Consider the following 19,279-nt stretch of genomic DNA (forward strand, 5'->3'; position numbering starts at 1 on the left):
AGTGGGCACGCAAAGTGCTCAGAACAGACCCTGGCACTTAGGAAGCACGGAATAAATGGTAACTGAGCGGTGGACCCTCTTAACTTCCCCGTCTGTAAATAAGGGAATTGGCTAAGTTGATACATTCTCGGGCCTTGGGTGATTCATTTTCCAGGCGCACGGGGAAACGGAAGCCAGAGGAAAGAAAGAAGCCTGGCGACTCTGCGCCCAGGCCCGGATTTAGCACAGCAGGTAACTACCCACCTAGCTCTGGAGGCGACCCAACAGCCAGGCTGATGGGGCGGGCAGCGGCCAAGGGGAGGGGCTTACCCGTCTCCGCCCACACCCCACCGTTTTCCTTATTGGCCCCGTGAGCTCGATAACTCGTGACGTCACACGTGTGCGCCACGAGTGTGGAAAAGGGGGCGTGGCCCACCGAGAAGGAGGAGACAAGATGGCGACGTCCGTGGGGCCGCGGTGCCTGAGGTTGCTGCGCGGTGTCACGTCGTGGCGGAACAGGTATAGCTGCTTGGGGAGGTTGCCTCAGGGCCGGAGGCAGCTTAGACCGAACCGGAGTCGGGAGGAGGAGTCGTTTCCCTATTACGGGCTCGACCTGAGGAGGGGTCGGGTGGAGACGGCGCCATCCACCTTCGCCTCAATCAGGTGGGACTCCCGGCGTGTAGGGAGGTCCGGGTTTAGTTGGGGCTGGCCTGAGCGCTCTCGCTTTGCCTTTTACAGCTAAGTGGAAGTCCAGAAGGGAGAAAAACAAGAAAACCAAACAAAACAGATGGTTGCCTGCCCGCCACTAGAGTCGAGGCTGGACTGAACGCTTTCGGGATTTGTGTTCCTGGAAGGGCGACAAGATGTGGGAAGAGCTTTGGACTGAAAGTTGGGGTCTTTACTTTGGATTCTTGGTGTTTGAAGCGAAGAGGTTGGATTCAGTAATCGCAAATAGTCTGTTAAGAAATTAGGTCTTGGTTACTCTGGTTGACTCCCAACTGTTAAGTTCTTAGAGTTGGAAGAGACGTGAGAGGTCATCTAAATCCAGCTATTTTTGGAATTGTGGAAATTGAGGCCTTGAGAGAGGGAGGGACTTGCTCATTTTTACCCAGCCAATTAGTAGCAGAGTCCGGACCCCGACCAGGCTACCTCTGTCTCTCACTCAAGGACCTTTCCCTTAGGCTGTCCACCATGAGGGCATTTATTATCCACAAATAGCTAGGGACCATTTGGACTCTCAGAAAATGGATTAAAATGTGGGTAGCTATGACTCAGAGTCGGCTGCTTGGTGTCATTTCAAAGTGAGAAGGTTTGGAGACGCATAGTGATTTTTGTTTTTCTGGCAGGGTTAATTTTGTCAGCATTGACCAAAACTTGCTCTATGACCAGAGGTGACCTATCATTGTGATTTGGGGAAATAAAAGGATACTGGATTTGGACTGAAAGTGAGCAGAAACTGATTGTCCTTACCATGAAAGCTTTACTCTCCTATCATGGACTATTTCAGAAATGGTGTAGTTCTCTCAGGAGGGGGCTCTGCAACGTGTGGTAACAGTTGGGATTTGGAAAGGAGGGTGTCTGCTTTCGATATTAATACCAGATGTGCTGTTTATCAGTCAGCCGTGAATTCACCTAAACTGTGTCATGAGTTAGAATGACTAAAAAATGGCATTCCTAAAATATTTTTTTAGATGAGGAGGAAGATTTACTCGCTCACCATCATTAAAAAAAAGGGTTGGAGGTGGGGAGTCCTACTTTAGTATTAATATAGGTAAATGAGATTGGATTTAGGTGCAGTGATTGGAAAGGATGAGGATTTGGGTACAATAAGAGCTTTTAATTTTCAAAGGTATTATATATTGTTGATAACAAATACCAAAACAGCATTTTCATAGGCTTTAAAGCATGGCTGTGAGACATACAGATGAAAACCTCATATTGCAGGGGAGTTTTACAGTTACTGGGTGACGTGTGGCAGGTGATAGAACAAAGAGAAAACAACGTCTTGGGTGATAATTAAGGGCCATGTTTCCCAAATTTGTTTGATAAAATAATAGGGTAGGTATTTATTAGAAATTGAGATTCCCAGATATATTCCCATCCTGCTGCCAAATTCAGATTTACTAGGTGTAGTAGCTTGGGACTGCAAGTGTCTTGGATGACTCTTAGGTTCAGGCAAGCATACACTGACTCCTTAGTACCTAAGGAGTGGTTGGCTTGTACAAGGCTTTCATTCAGAAATATTGACATTCCTACCACTGCAAACCATGGTGCCAGGGACCATGGGGGAAAGGAACAACAAAGACAGGAATTAAAAATACAGCATTTGGAATGGGCTTTTTGTTTAAAGAATTTTGCAGTCTAGTAGAAGAGAGAGAAAACACTCAACTAAACACTAACACAAGATAGAATGTGGAATAAGGCCTTCAGGAGGTCTGCCAGTTCATTTTTAGAAAAGCTTCGTATGTTCAGAAAGCAGGAGCGATTCTCCCTCTCTCTGCTCCTCCCCCACTCATGCTATGTCTCTCTCTGTCTCTCAAGAATGAATAAATGCTAAAAAAATTTTTTTTAAAAAATGGGGGTGCCTGGGTGGCTCAGTTGGTTAAGCTCCTACTCAGCTCAGGTCATGCTCCGAGAGTTCAAGCCTGCGTCAGGCTCTGAGCTGTCAGCACTCATACCCTGTCTCTTTCTGTCTCTCAAAAATGAATAAATGTTAAAAAAAAAAAAAAGGGGAGGGGGCAGGAGAGATAGAAGGATTATAGTTAAAATGTCACCACCAGGGATGATGTTAAAAGATTTTAAGTTTACATGACTTTAATTCTATTTTTTTAATTTTTTTTTTTTTTTTTTTTTTTTTTTTTTTTTTTTTTTTTGAGAGAGAAAGAGAACACATGAGGGATGGGCACAGAGAGGGAGACAGAGGATCTGAAGCAGGCTCCACGATCCCAGAGCAGAGCCTGATGTGGGGCTTGAACTCACAAACCATGAGATCATGACCTCAGCTGAAGTTGGATGCTTAATTGACTGAGCCACCCAGGTGCCCCAAAAGTGTTTTTTAACCATGACAGTATGGCCATAGACCAGTCAGTGTGGATACTCGTCATAGGCAGTTTTTTTTTAAAGTAATCTCTACTCCCACAACGTGGGGCTTAAACTCATGACCCCAAGACCAAGAGTTGCTTGTTCCACTGACTGAGCTAGCCATGGGCCCCTGGTCATAGACAGTTGATATAGCCATCCCAGTGTGTGCCAGCTGAACATAAACTCTGTTACTTTAAAAAATAGTAATGGGGTGCACCTGGGTGTCTCAGTGGGTTAAGTGTGCAGCTCTTGATTTTGGCTCAGGTCATGCATCTCTTGGTTCGTGAGATTGTGCTCCTGCTGTCAGTGTGAAACCTGCTTGGGATTCTCTCTCTCCCTCTCTGCCTCTTCCCTGCTCATGCTCGGGCTCCTTCCCTCTCTCTCTCTCTCAAACATAAATAAACATTTAAAAAGTAGTAATATGTAGCTAGGTGCTGGTTTTTTATGATTATCTCATGTAGTGTCAATGGGATCCTGTTTTTACAGGTGGGGAAATTGAGGCATAGAATTAATTGAGTTTCCTAAAGTCACATTGCTAATGAGTGGCAGTAAGTCATGCATTCAGACTTATGTGCTCACTCATGGGTTTTAATCACCTGCGTGCAGCATGCCCACTTGAGTCACCACCTAGAAGAGTCAGCTGATTGAATTTATCCATTCATCCTTCTGGGGTTTAATCTCACCATTGAGATTGGAGTTCAGTGGGAAGGCAGGCAAAGTAAACAAATAGGTGATATATATATATATATATATATATATATGTATATATATATATATATATGTACATATATATATATATACATATATATATATATACATATATATATGTACACACACACACATACATACATACATACATATACATACATACATATACATACACACACACACAATCTTTTCGTTTCAGGTAGTGAGAAGTGCCATGAAAAAAATAAAGGAAGGTGATTAAAGGGCACATGGTAGTCAGGTAAGACAAACTGAGAAGGGAACATTTCACAGAGAACTGAATGATGAGGGAGTGAGCCACATAGAAGGGTGTGCCCATTAGAACAAACAGCAAATGCAAGGGTGTGGAAAGAGGCAAAGGTGTGATGAGTACTAGGAGTGGCAACTGGAATGAGTAAGGAGGAGACAGAAAGCAGTAGGATATCTGAGAATCCAGCAAGGACCGAGTACATGGGGTCTGGTCTTTTCTGTTTTGAAAAGGTCACTCTGGCTGTTTTGTGGTGAATAGGATATAGAGGGCCAAGAGTGGAAAGTGGAGAACAGACTTTCTCAATCACTTAAGAGAATCAGGTGTCTTGGGTTAGGGTGTGAGTAGTGGTGGCAATGAGAAATAGATATATTTATATACATCTATATATCTTTATATCTATGCGTGTGTGTGTATAATTTTTTTTTACATTTTTTTTTTTTTTTTTTTTTTTTTAGTAATCTCTACACCCAACATGGGGCTCGAATTCATGACCCCGAGAACAAGTCGCATGCTCTTCCAGCTGAGCCAGCCAGGTGCTCCTAGACAGATAAATATATTTTAAAGGTAGAGTCTTCCTGTCTTGCCAGTGGATTGAATGTGGATAATGAGAGAGAAATGTCTTCTATATGAATGAGTCTCAGGGTTTTGACTTGTGTAGCTGTGTAAAGGGTGCCTTTTGCTGAAATGGTATATTATAGTAATGCTGCTATGGTAACAGGTAAACCCCAGCATCTCAGTGACTTAACACAGTGAAAGTTTATGTCTTGGGGCACCTGGGTAGCTCAGTTGGTTAAGCATCTTACTCTTGATCTTGGCTCAGGTCATGATCTCATGGTCTGTGAGTTCAAGCCCCGCATGGGGTTTTGTGCTGACAGCATGGAGCCTGCTTGGAATTCTTTCTCCCTCTCTTTCTGCCCCTCCCCTGCTTGCTCTCTGGCTCTCTCTCTCAAAAATAAACTTTTGAAAAAAAAAATCTTAAAGTTCTCATCACAAGAAAAAAATTTTGTTAACTGTATGGTGACAGATGTTAACCAGACTTATTGTGGTGATCTTTTCACAGTATATATACATATTGATTTATGTTGTATACCTGAAACTAACAATGTTATATGTCGATTATACCTCAGTAAAAAAGAGAGAAAGGGGTCAGTTGTGGCAGATGCTCTGTGAGAGGTCAAATAACACGAGACTCAAGAAATATGCATTGGTGTTGGCAACCTGGAAGTTGTTGGTGACCTTGACAAGAGGTGACATGGTTGAAACAAAAGCTTGGTTGAGCAGGATTAAGAGAGGGTTAGAGGTGAGGAAATAGTGCCAGTGAACATAGCTCTTTTTTTTTTTTCTTTACTTTTTATTTTAATTCCAGTTAATGTACAATGTTATATTAGTTTCAGATGTACAGTGATTCAACACTTCCATACAACACATGCTGCTCATCATGTGACAAGTGCACTGTTTTTTTTTTTTCTTTTTAATTTTTTAAATGTTTATTTTTTGAGAGATGGGGAGGGACAGAGAGAGAGGGAGAGAGAGAATCTCAAGCAGGCTCTGCATTGTCAGCACAGCCTGACACGAGGCTCAAATCCACAAACTGTGAGATCATGACCTGAGCTGAAACCAAGAGTCAGATGCTTAACTGACTGAGCCACCCAGGTGCCCCCTCTTTTTTTTTTAAGTTTGCTTATTAATTTTTGAGAGAGAGTGTGCGGGTGAGTCGGGAAGGAGCAGAGAGAGAGAGAGAGCAAAAGAGAGGATCCCAAGGATCCCAAACAGAGGATCTCCCAGGGCAGGGCCTGATGTGGGGCTCTAACTCACAGACCTTGGGATCATGAACCAAAATCGAGTTGGACACTCAACCAATTGAGCCACCCAGGTGCTTCGTGACAAGTACACTCCTTAATCCCCATTACCCATTTAATCTATCCCCTACACACCTCCCTCTGGTAACAACCAGTTCTCTTAATGTTTTGTTTCTTAAATTCCATATATAAGTGAAATCATTTGTTATTTGTCTTCCTCTGACTTATTTCGCTTAGCATTATACTCTCTTGCTCCGTTCGTGTCATTGTAAATGGGAAGATTTCATTCCCTCTGAGGGCCAAATACTATTCCATTGTATATGTATACCATATATTCTTTAACCATTCATCAGTCAATGGACATTTGGTCTGCTTCCATATCTTGGCTATTGTAAATAATGTTACTATAAACATAGGGCTGCATGTATCCCTTTGAATTAGTGTTTTTGTATTCTTTGGGAAATACCCAGTAGTGTAATTCCTGGATTGTAAGTTCTATTTTTAACTTTTTGAGGAACCTCCATACTGTTTTCTACAGTTGCTGTACCAGTTTGCATTCCCACCAGCAGTACAAGACAGTTTCATTTTCTTCACAGCCTTGCCAACACCTGTTGTTTCTTGTGTTTTTGATTTTAGCCATTCTGACAGGTGTGAGGCGATATTGCTTTGTAGTTTTGATTTGCCTGATGATGAGTGCCTTTTCACGTGACTGTTAGCCATCTGTATATCTTCTTTGGAGAAATGTCTGCTCCTGTCTTCTGCCCATTTTTATTTGGATTATTGGTTTTTTTGGGTGTTGAGTTTTTAAGTTCTTTAATATTTTTTGGATACTAACACTTTATTGGATATATCATCTTCTTCCATTCCATAGGTTGCCTTTTAGTTTTGTTTCCTTTGCTGTGCAGCTTTTTATTTTGATGTAGTCCCAATAGTTTGTTTTTGCTTTTGTTTCCCTTGCCTCAGGGGTCCTATCTAGAACCAAGTTGCTACAGCCAATGTCAGAGAAGTTACTGCTTGTGTTCTAGGATTTTTACAGTTGACAGTGCATGTAGCTCTTTTTAAGAGCTTGTTATGAAGGAGAGAAGAAAAGTGGGGTGGAAGCTAGAGAAGGGTCCATGGTAGACAGTGTTTATGTAAGATTGGAGAATATACAGCATTTATCTCAGGATACGAATGATCCAGTTATAAAAGACTAACTAGTGTAATGGGGTATTTGCCAGGCATTTTTTTCCAGGAGCCGGGGTTACAGAGGTGTATGAGAGAACTGAGCTCTGTGTTCTTGGGCAGGCGTGCTGAGGTGAAGGCCCATATGCAAGACAAACCACCTGAGTGCTGTGTGTCTGGTTACAGTGGATAGACCATTATCTCCCATTTGTACCTCCCCAGCCAAGGGAAGAAAAGCCTTATTCAGCAGTCTGCAAACATTCTTTTAGTTGGGGGGTTCAGCATTCATTCTGGAACACAATACAGCAGTGTACAGAACACAACAATGTACCTTTAGTCAGTTTTTACACTTCTTGTTCTAATTCTGTTTGGAAAGCAGGGTTTGAGGCTTTTAGCTTTTGTAGTGGGAGTTTCCAGTCTTAGAGATGAGCATTGTTCACTGCTGAAAGAACATTCATATACTGAAACATACCCTTTGTGTTAATAGCTGTACATCTCTCTGGCCTTAGTGGTGATGATTATCATGATTCCATACTTTTTCTCTATACGAACCTGACTTGCCTGTGGGAGAATCAGATTCTCCCACATATTAGCACCATGCTGTGACGGTGTTTTTAAGTCAATTTCAAGTAAAAGAAAAAAAACGTGCCTAAATCTGATCATGTTTGCAGGCTATGTATATAAGACATAACTACTAAATATCCATGAAAATGTGTATTATTGTATGAAGGTCATAAATGTAGTTTTATTTTCCATAAAAGTAGCAATGTAGACATTTGTAATAAATTATTACATCTCACATAAAAGGCCTCAGCAGAAAAAGAAGTGCTTACTGACAAGGACTATTTTCTTTATTTTACTATTTTTTTACTAATTTCTTTACTTTAGATTTCAGGTCAAAATTTGGGGAAACCGAAGTGCTATCTGAATTGACAATGAGATGTGTGCTCTTTGATTAGGGGAAATGAAAATTCACAAATGCTTTCCTTGCTGGCAGTCATTTATTGCCACTGGGAAAATGTCCAGTTTCCTTGGGTGAAGGTGAAAGAGAAACAAACTGAGTCAAAAATAATGTTTTCTTAGGGGCACCTGGGTGGCTCAGTCGGTTAAGCGTCCGACTTCAGCTAGGTCATGATCTCGCGGTTTGGGAGTTCGAGACCCGTGTTGGGCTCTGTGCTGACAGCTCAGAGCCTGGAACCTGCTTCAGATTCTGTGTCTCCCTCTACCCCTCCCCTGCTCACTCTGTCTCTCTCTGTCTCTCAGTAATAAATAAACATTAAAAAAAATAATAATGTTTTCTTAGAGTGGAAAGCTATCCTTGGTAATTTTTTTCTCAGGAGGCCTGAAACGTGTTCAATCTGTCAGCATAGCTTGACAAAATAGCAAAGTAGCCACAAAAGATAATCCAGAAATTCTAAATTGAGCTGTCTAGACTTGAAGTAGATTAGAATAGTTACACATGGTTTGTGTCATTTTTTTTCCAGGACAGATTTTTAAAATTTAAAATGTGTTAGATTCTTTAATGCGTAGGGGTTAGATGTTTTAAAAACAAATTTTTTTTTTAATGTTTATTTATTTTAGAGAGAGAGACAGAGCATGAGTGGGGGAGGGGCAGAGAGAGAGGGAGACACAGAATCCGAAGCAGGCTCCAGGCTCTGAACTGACAGCACAGAGCCCGATGTAGGGCTCGAACTCATGGACCATGAGATCATGACCTGAGCCGAAGTCGGATGCCCAACCGACTGAGCCACCTGGCCTCCCCTGGGGGTTAGATGTTTACAAGGCTGTGTAGAGTTCTTTTGTGGTACAGAAACATACGGCTTTGTGTAAGAGTGCTGGCTTTACTGCCTGTTATGATATTATGCTTAATTAAGAAAATAACTTTATTGTGAAATAGTTTCAGAAGTTAAAATAGAATTCCCAAATACTCTTTACCCAGATTCCCCAGATGTCGACTGTATTTGCTTTACTATTCTCCCTCCCTGTCCCCTCTTCAGGTGTATGTGTGTGTGTATATATATATTTTTCCAAAACACTTGAGAGAAAATTACAGATTTGATATTCCTTTACTTTGAACCATTTCAGCTTTTTTCCTACAAGAACATTTTTCTCACACAACCACATTGGTCAAAACCAGGAAATTAACATTCATATAAGATTGTTAGTGAATCTATAGATTGTATTCAAGTTTTGCCAGTTGCTCCACTAATTTTTTAAAAATTTTAAGGTAAATGTTTAACAGTTCATTTCTGTTTGCTTATAGCCTCCTCCACCATGAGAACACTGTTCTGAGCCATTTCCTACAGTCCTTAAGGAAGCTGCCTGTCAGAGCCTTTTATACAAGTAAGTAGCAATTATAGGTAGTGCTGGCCTCTCTGTGCTTCAGTTTGCTTATCGGTATACTGGGATAAACAGGTCCTATTTCATTGGGAAATTATTAGAATTAAATTAAAATTAAATGACCTTATATCTGTGGAGTGCTTAGAGTACCAGGCATATAGTTATTACTGAAGCACTAGTGATTGTGACCTGATCGTTTTTACTGGCTGCATAGTATTCCATTGAATGACTGTACCATTTGGTGTTAGACATTTAAATTGTTTCTGGGCTTTTTCTACTATATACTTATTCTTTTCTCCTTAATGTTTATTATTAAGAGAGAGCACGAGCAGGGGAGGGTCAGAGAGTGGGGACAGGATCTGAAGTGGGCTTTGCACTAACAGCAATAAGCTGGATGTGGGGCTCGAGCCCACAAACTGTGAGATCGTGACCTGAGCTGAAATCAGACGCTCAACTGACTGAGCCACCCAAGGACCTCTCTACTATACATTTCTGTGGTAATATATCTTTGTGCAGCTTCAGGATAAATTTGTAGAGTTAGACTTGCTGAATCAGAAGATTTATGTGTTTTGCAAGTTGGTATTTAGGCCAAATTGCTCTTCAAAGAGGATTGTTCCACTTTATATGCGTTTGAGTAGGAGGTGCTCGTGAATGTGTCAGTTCCCCACACCCTCATCAAAACTGTGGATTGTGAACTTTTTGATATTGTAAGCAGCCATTTGAACTTGTACAAGAATGTGTCTTGTCTTTACTATTTAGATACCATTTTTTTAAGTTTACTTATTTTGAGAGAGAGAGAATGTGTGAGCAGGGGAGGAGCAGAGAGAGAGAGAGGGAGAGAGAAAAAGAGAGAGAGAGAGAGAATGAGAGAGAGAGAGAATCCTAAGCAGGCTCTGTGCTGTTAGTGCAGAGCCTGATGTGGGGCTCCATCTCACAAACTGTGAGATTATGACCTGAGCCAAAATTGAGAGTTGGGTGTTTAACCAGCTGAGCCACCCAGGCACCACCTAGATATCCTTTTTATTCTATCATATCAGAAGCCATTTGTCCAGTGAGAAGATCTTGGGGATAAAATGAGATGGTTGATGAGAGTGAAAGCAAAACATTTATTTATTTATTTATTTATTTATTTATTTATTTATTTATTTAAAATGTTTGTTTATTTTTGAGAAAGAGAGACAGAGTGTGAGCAGGAAAGGGATAAAGAGAGACATAGAATCCAAGCAGGCTCCAGGCCCCAAGCTGTCAGCACAGAGCCTGATGTGGGGCTTGAATTCACAGACCATGAGGTCATGACCTGAGCTGAAGTCAGCCACTCAACCAACTGAGTCATTCAGGTGCTCCTATTTATTTAAAAAAAAGTTTTTTTTAAGTTTATTTATTTATTTTGAGAGAGACAGCGAGCGAGCGCAGAAGCGGGAGAAGGGCAGAGGTGCCCCTCCACTATTTAACTTTAGAACATTTTCATTCCCTCCTCACTGGGCCTCAACACCCCCCCGACCCCGCCCCAAGCCTGCAGTCCCTTGCAGCCACTAATCTACTTTACGTCTCTGTAGTATGTTTCCTATACTGGACGGTTCATGTGAAAGAAATTCTACAGTATGCAGCCTTTTGTGGCTGGCTTCTTTCATGTATTGTTTTCAAGGTTCATGTTATATCATGTGTCAATACTTCATTCCTTTTTTATTATCAAATAATATTCTATTATATGGATATACCTCATTTGGTTTATTCATTCACCAATTGAAGGCCATTTGGATTGTTTCTGTTTTTTGGCTGGTGTTGGACATTCTTGCACAAATTTTTGTGTAGATGTATCTTTCGTTTCTCTCAGGAATATCCCTAAGAACAGAATTGCTGGGTCGTGTGGTAATTTTATGTTTAACATTTTGAGGAACTGACAAACTCTTTTTCAAAGTGGCTGCCCCACTTTACAAAATCCCACCAGCAGTGTATGGGGGTTCAAGTTTCTCCACATCCTTGCCAATACTGAGTTGTCTTTCTTTTTTTTTTTTTAAACTAAAAAATTTTTTTGAGAGAGAGTGAGCACGAGAGGGGCAGAGGGAGAGGAAGAGAGAGCATCCCAAGCAGCCTCCGCGCTGGGCTTGATCTCACAATCCTGACATCATGACCTGAGCCAAAATCAAGGGTCAGCCACTTAACCGACTAAGCCACCCAGGTGCCCCTGAATTGTCTTTGATTATAACCATCCTAGTGGGTGTGAAGTTGTAGCTCAGTTTGGTTTTGATTTGCATTTCCCTGATCACTAATGATGTTGTATTGGTTTGTTACAGCTGTTGTAACAAAGTACCACAAACTGAGTGGCTTAAACAGTAGAAAACTTACTCAAGTTCTGAGACTAGAGGTTTGAGATCAAGGTGTCACAGGATTGCTTCCTTCTGATGGTCATGAGAGAGAATCTGTTCCATGCCTCGTGTCTAGCTTCTAATGGTTTGCCGGCGGTCTTTGGCTTGTAGAAGCATCATCCTGGTCTCTGCCTTCATCTTCACATAGCATTCTCCCTATAAGCGTGTCTGTCTCCAGATTTTACCTTTTTATAAGGACACCAGTCATATTGGATTATGGCCCACCATGATGACCTTATTTCATCTTGTTTACCTCTCTAGAGACCCTGTATCCAAGTAAAGTCACATTCTGGGGTACTGGGAATTAGGACTCAGCATACGAATTTTGGGGGGACACAGTTCAACCCATAATAGATGTTTAACGTCTTTTCATGTGCTTATTGGTCATATGTATATCTTCTTTGGAGAAATGTTTATTCAAATCCTTTGTACATTTTTTAATTGGGTTGTCTTTTTTATTATCAAATTGTAAGAATTTATGAGAGTTTGCATTGTAGTATACTAGTGTCCAGTCAGAATTGGGCCTGGATTGTAAAAGTAAGGTCAGAGAGTGCTGGATGAGAAGTGATACCTGACTCCCAGTTGCGGACCTGGTGGTGTCTTGCCAGGCAACTTTGATTAGTTTTGCTACTTGATCTCTTTTTTGATTCAATGTTTTCGTGTTAAATTCTCTGGCTATGGTGGCAGTTGAGGTGCATTGTAGTTTCACAGGAAAGATGCTTGTCCCTTACTTATTGGTAAGATTTGGAGACAGAAGGGTCTTACTAGTGACTCAAGGTTGCACCTGCTTATCATACCCCTTTAGGGTCCTGTAACCTTTACTGAAGGCTTCTTTTTTTTTTTTTTTTTAATGTTTTTATTTATTTTTGAGAGAGAGAGAGAGAGAGAGAGACAGAGTACGAATGGGGGAGGGACAGAGAGAGAGGGAGACACAGAATTGGAAGCAGGCTCCAGGCTCTGAGCTGTCAGCACAGAGTTTGATGTGGGGCTCGAACCCACAAACTGTGAGGTCATGACCTGAGCCAAAGTCAGATGCTTAACTGACTGAGCCACCCAGGCACCCCTACTGAGGGCTTCTAAGATGCGTGACTTTTCCTGGGCCTCCTTTTGGTGCTGTTTGCATGACTCATCCCTGTCCCTTCTCCCAGTCTCAGAATTTTCTATTTTTTTGTTAACAGATGCCAGAAGAGTCCACACTGCCCCTGCTCGAACCTTGTTCCTGCTGCGCCCCCTGCCCATTCTGTTGGTGACAGGCAGCGGGTATGCAGGTTACCGGCAGTATGAGAAGTACAGGGAGCGAGAGCTGGAGAAGCTGGGCTTGGAGATTCCACCCAAACTTGCTGGTCCCTGGGAGGTAGGACTAAGGTGCAGTCACCGTGAATTCTCATTTAACACAACTTTTTAAATTGCCCCAAAGTTGAAATGTTTGAAAAACTGCAATGTTCTTTTTTGGAGCTCATGTCTCCAGTGGGTTTTTGGCCAGACACAGACATTATACCTTTGGTGTCATGTTGGGCTTCCCTTCTGTGTCCACACTTACTCCTAATCTCCCCAACAGCTCTGAGGAGAAATTCATTACCTGCTGTTGAAATCCTTAGAGTTCATGCCCTTCTCTGAGGATAAGCTGAAACAGTTGGACTTTTGGGATGTGGATAACTTCTCACCAGGAACCAGACTGAAATAATCAAATTTCCTTTATTTTTATTGCTCAAAATGCTTCCCCGACAATAGGACCTTTCAGTAGGGGCAGGCTTCAATGTTGTTGAACCATGAATGATGTACAATAGAACTGTCTTATTCATCTGTGCTCCAGTGGCCCAGAATGATTGGTAACTTAGAGTAGACAGTCAGTAAATTTGGAACTGAGTATTAAGATGCAAGCTTAAAAATGTCTTCTCAGCCATAATTTAGCAAATAAAAAATCTGAAATATTAGTAGAGCCAGTGGGTAAAAGCCGGGGTGGGGGGGGTGAGAGTAGAGACTTTATGGTATTTAGATGATGCTGTTGGGTTTCTTCATGAGCCGTTCCCTATCAGTAATCCAGCTCTGCTGAATCCACTGACCAAGGCATGTGGGTCTTAAAGGCGAGTTCCAGCCATGTTCCTCAGTAGCTGTGTGAACGTGAACATGTCACTTGCCATTTGGTTCTCTGTGTGACTATGTCATAAACAACTATAAAATAGGTTGGATTGGAACCCAACTGAGATTTCTTCCAGCTCTAGCATAGTTTATCTAGGAATATTTGTTGGCATTGGCATTACATGCTACATTATAGGCTTCCTCCTAAAGTCCTGTTTTGAATTTTGGTTTTGACCCTCTTCCTCCAGTAGAATCTAGTGTAAAGATTTCACCTGATTTCCACCAGTCCTATAAAACTGTGACTTATTCAGCTGGTCATACAGATCCAGATGTGGCTGTTACCCAAGGAGATACCTGCTTCCCCGTGTGTCTGTCCTTTTTCTGGCCTATTCATACACCTTGGGCTTCATAATAGCCTATCTCAGACCAAGAAAAAAAAAGGCTTTCTGTTTTCTGGTAGTATATGACAAAGTCCTTTTGGCGAAGGGTAATTGTGTAGTATGTGAGTCACACTTTGAAATTTTGCTGTACTCTATTTCCCGTGACATTGATGGTTTCCTCTGTAAACGTACCTTCTTGTTTAGGCTGATACTTGTAAGACTGTGATCAATGACCCCACTCAAGATGGTTTCTCTCTGACCCCAAGCATTTGTCAAGCTGAGTCACCCTGCAATGAGCTCGAGACCCATTTCAAAGGTCTTCCAAGAGAATCTACATTTGGAAGAAATCTGTGACTTCTAAAATCATAAAAGACTAATGTCAGTCGTATTTTTTAGCATTCACCATTTGTATAATTGGAATTACTGCCATATGTGAGTCAATGTCTGAAAGATGACTGTTTGTAAAGAGGACAGGGTTGATTGGCTTATAAGTTCTAGGGCCTGGACAGTAACAGAATACTGGATCAGAGTGGCTCAGTGCTGCACAAGATCTGAAGCCCCTATTGGTTCAGAGCTGGATTTAAGTTAGATACTGTTAGATTCTTTTGACTGAGTAAAATGGCTATAGGACTGCTGGATTTACAGGCAGGACTCCAGCATTTCACTTTATGAAAGGGAAATGGTCTGGACTCTGACCAGATATTGTAGGATTTCCAGAGAGGCAGCAGGTCGTGAGAAGGGAGAGTGCTGACTAGGAGTCATGGCCTGGATCCTAGTCCTACCCCTGCCCCACCTAACCCCTGTCGTCTCATGAAAAATGAGAGTACCCCAATCTGGTCAATCATCAGAATTGTGGGGGAGCTTTAAAACTATGAATTCTTTGTTCTTATCCCTGGAGATTTAGAAAGTTTGAGCAAGACTCAAGATTTTTGTTTTTAAAAAGCCCCTTTGAGGATTCTGATGATAGTGTAGGAACCATGGGCAGATGAGCTGTAAGGTTCCCTTCAGGGCTCTGTTTTTTAAGTGGCAAATGAAAATTTCTGTGGGTGATTTTGCTGGAATATAATCTCTTCATATCCTTGGGTCAAGTCAGGCATCTCCAGAGCTTAAGAGAAGACAGGCTGGTAGTTAGGCTGAGATGAGCTCCTGGGGTCAGTGGCACAGTTGAGGTGACTGGGTGATTTTGTTTTACCAATAGCATTTTCTGGATTTCCAGGAGATAGACATGGGTCTAGGGGCAATGTAGCCTTCCCCACACATGAAGCAGTCCTGCTAGCTCCTGTTGGTCAGTGTGCCAGCAGGAAGCTTTTGTTCCCCTTTCCCATCCTGTAAGTTTCTCTTGTGTTGAAGAAATATCTGGGCATCCCTCTCTATCAAAACTTTAAAATATTTTAAAAATGTTTGTTTTGGGACTCCTGGGTGGCTCAGTCGGTTAAGCGTCTGACTTCAGCTCAGGTCATGATCTCACAGTTCGTCAGTTCAAGCCCCGCATTGGGCTCTGTGCTGACAGCTCAGAGCCTGGAGCCTGCTTCAGATTCTGTGTCTTCCTCTCTCTTTGGCCCTCCCCAACTCACACTTTGTCTCTCTCAACAATAAATAAACATTAAAAAAAAAAAGTAAAAAAAAATTAAAATGTTTGTTTATTTTTCGGAGAGAGAGAACAAGAAAGATAATGCGTGCATGAGCAGGGAAGGGGCAGAGAGAGAGAAATCCCAAACAGGCTCCACACTGACAGTGTAGAGCCCTGTGAGGGGCTCAAACTCATGAACCTGTGAGATCATGACCTGAGCCAAGATCAGGGGTTGGACGCTCAACTGACTGAGCCATCCAAATGCCCCAAAACTTTTGTAATTTGGTAATTTTTTATTTTTTAAGTAAGTTCTGTGCCCAACATGGGGCTTGAACTCATGACCCCAAGATCCAGAGTCACATGCTCTAGGGGTGCTAGGGTGACTCGGTTGAGTGTCTGACTTTGGGTCAGGTCATGATCTTGCAGTTGTGGGTTCGAGCCCTCCATCGGGCTTGCTGCTGTCAGCCTGTCAGCTCGAAGCTGGCTTTGGATCCTCTGTTCCCCCCTCTCTCTGCCCCTCCCTTGCTTGTGCTCTCTCTCAAAAAAAAAAAAAAAAAAAAAAAAAAAAAAAAAAGAATCACAAGCTCTATTGGCAGAGCCAGCCATGTACCCCCCTGTATCAAAACTCTTAAGAGCATGTTTGTAATGCTTTAGGTTGAATAGCACCTCACAGTTTTTCTTTCTTTCTGTTTTCAAAGTTTATTTATTTTGAGAGTGAGAGAGCGCACCGTGCGCGTGTGTGTGCATGCATGAGCAGGGGAGGGGCAGAAAGAGGAGGAGAGAGGGAATCTCAAGCAGGCTCTACAATAAGCATGGAGCCCAATGTGGGGATCCATGCCATGACCATGAAATCACGACCTCAGCTGATGTCAAGAGTCAGACACTCAACTGACTGAGACACCCACGTACCCCAGCACCTCACATTTTTTCTGAATCCGTTTATTTATAACAGCTCACTGAGGTGGCAAAGGCCGGTGTTAGAGCCATTTTACAAAAAGAAAGACCATTTGGTAGCAGAGTGGGTTCCAGAACAGAGATCTTTCGATGCCCAATCCCATACTCTTTAAAACAATACCATGTTGCCAATAAAAGGTGCTGTTAGTACAGAATTTAGACAGTGATAGCAAGAGATGGAGGTGAGCTTTAACCTGCCCACTGGGGCTTGCTGTGTACTCAAGGTACCTCCATTCTGTGAGGGCTCCGCCTGTTTAAATTATGAGGTGAATTGAGTATACTGACTTGAAAAGTTGTCTGTAGTTACATAGGTTGAGAATTCATATTATGCCACCCATCCCCCATCATAATACTCTTGAAGAATTTATATACATCTCTTTCCTTTATTTCAGTTCTTCCTGTCCACCCCCCTACCCTTTCTCCTCCCTCTCTAACAGTATAGAAGAAACCATTGCTCCAAAATGTGTGCCATCTCACTCACTGCAAGCTCTACTCTGGGGTGCGGGGAGAGGGCATGGCTCTTGCAGAGGGGAGGTGGGTGTTGGATGTGATTTAAGGAGACTTGAACTCAGCTGTGGGTCTTGAGTGTGTTTCGTTTTCATGTGTTCTGTTTTTCACATTTAAGAAACTGTTTCTAGCCTCTTTGCCTGCTCTGAGAGTCCTATTCTTTTCATGGTAGGAAAAGAAGCACATGTAGTTGGCTGAGTAGAAATGAAACCTGTGTGTTTGTTTTATGTGATTAAGGGAATTCTGCAACTAGCAGCAAAGTAAGTAGCCTGTTGAGACCAAATAATTTGGTCATTTACCTGCTTGTAAAGGTAAATGTTCATTTTTTAAAAAATCAGAAAACATTACAAAATATGAAAATGAAAACAGTAGTGACCCACGATCCCACAATGCACAGGAAACCACAGTTCACATTTTGGGGAACTTAGCCCTTCCGGGCTTTTAGATGTTTAGGAATATGTATTTTAATTTTAATTTTTAAAAAATGTTTATTTATTCTAAGGGTGGGGGCAGAGAGAGGGAGATAGAGAATCCCAAGCAGGCTCTGCACCACCGTCACAGAGCCCGATGTGGGACTCGAGCTCACTAACCGAGAGATTATGACCTGAGCTGAAATCAAGAGTTGGACCCAAGCTCAACTGACTGAGCCACCCAGGCACCCAAGTTAATTTTTAATGAGATAGTTTAAAAAATGTTTTTAAGTTTATTTATTTCGAGAGAGTACATGAGTAGGGGAGGGGCAGGGAGGGGGAGGGAGAGAGAGAAAGAGAAAGAGAATCCCAAGCAGGCCCCACACCATCAGTTCAGAGCCTGACATGGGGCTTGAACTCACAAACTGTGAGATCATGACCTGAGCCAAAGTTGGACATTTAACCAATTGAGCCATCTAGGAGCCCCGAAATGTTTAAAATGTTTTAAATAAAACATGATTATATAAAAATTCAAATACTACCGAAGGCTTTACATAAAAATATCTTCCATTTTCTGCCCCATCTACTAATCCCATCCCTGCTCTCCAGAAGCATGCAAGCATTTTTTTTTTTAATTTATTTTTGAGATAGAGTGCGAGAGAGTGCACGGGGGAGGGGCAGAGAATGGAGACACAGAATCGGAAGCAGGCTCCAGGCTCTGAGCTGTCAGCACCGACCATGGGGCTCGAACTCACGAGCTGTGAGATCACAACCTGAGCCAAAGTCAGACGCTTAACCGACTGAGCCACCCAGGCGCCCCTAAGCATGCAAGCGTTTTTAACGTTACTGTATCTTTCCAGAACGTCTCTCCCTACTTACATATATTTTGGCTACTCAAAGGTGACTTAATTTTTTTGTTTAATTGAGAAATAATTGACATACATCACTTATGTAAGTTTAAGGTATACAGCATGATGGTTTGATTTACATATATTGTGAAATGATTGCCAGAATAACAGCTAACATCCATCATCTCTATAGAAAACGTTTTTAAAAAAGAAAAAAGGAAAAAAGAAAACATTTTTTCCTGTGATGAGAACTCTTAGGATTAATTCTCTTTACTTTCCTATGTGATGTACAGCAGTGTTAGCTATAGGCATCATTTTGTACATTACATCCCTAGTCCTTATCTCTCTTATAACTGGAAGTTTATACCTTTTGACCTTCTTCCAATTCCCTGTCTCCCTCTGCTCCACCCCCTATACTCTGATCCCTTTTCTTCTTGAGTTTGGTTTTTCTTTTTTTTTTTCCCCTTGTATTCATTTTTTTAGATTCCACTTATATATAAGTGAGACCATGCAGTATTTGTCTTTCTCTGGCTCACTTAATGAACTTAGCATAATGCCTTCAGGGTTCATCCATGTTGTTGCAGGTGGTAGGATTTCTTCATTTTTTTTCTGGCTGAAAAAGATTCCAATGTATGTATGTATGATGTATGTACGTACACACACACAGACATACATATACACCACAACTTGTTTATCTATTGGACACTAGGTTATTTCCATGTCTTGGCCATTGTAAATAATGCTGCCATCATGATTTCATTTTTAAGTCACTTTTACTCATGTATTGTCATTTACTTGCAATAAAACATACCCTTTTTAAGTATAC

The 19,279-nt window shown here is 41.8% G+C and overlaps 1 protein-coding gene across 3 annotated transcripts in view; it reads left to right on the forward strand.

Moving 5' to 3' along the window:
* Positions 1 to 402: 402 nt before the first annotated feature.
* PISD (phosphatidylserine decarboxylase) overlaps positions 403 to 19,279 on the forward strand; it is a 36,632-nt gene continuing 17,755 nt past the window's right edge. The window contains exons 1-4 of one of the 3 annotated variants that reach the window (XM_060612641.1): positions 415 to 498; positions 4,492 to 4,600; positions 9,263 to 9,342; positions 12,884 to 13,059. In XM_060612641.1, the coding sequence (XP_060468624.1) occupies positions 12,968 to 13,059 (92 nt within the window). In that variant the 5' untranslated portion in view covers positions 415 to 498; positions 4,492 to 4,600; positions 9,263 to 9,342; positions 12,884 to 12,967. Of the gene's footprint in view, positions 499 to 4,491; positions 4,601 to 9,262; positions 9,343 to 12,883; positions 13,071 to 19,279 lie in introns of all 3 variants that reach the window. The other 2 variants (XM_060612639.1, XM_060612640.1) reach the window with 2 other exon arrangements.

The sequence above is a fragment of the Panthera onca genome, chromosome D3 (assembly GCF_046562875.1).
Source record: "Panthera onca isolate mPanOnc1 chromosome D3, mPanOnc1 haplotype 2, whole genome shotgun sequence".
NCBI lineage: Eukaryota > Metazoa > Chordata > Mammalia > Carnivora > Felidae > Panthera > Panthera onca.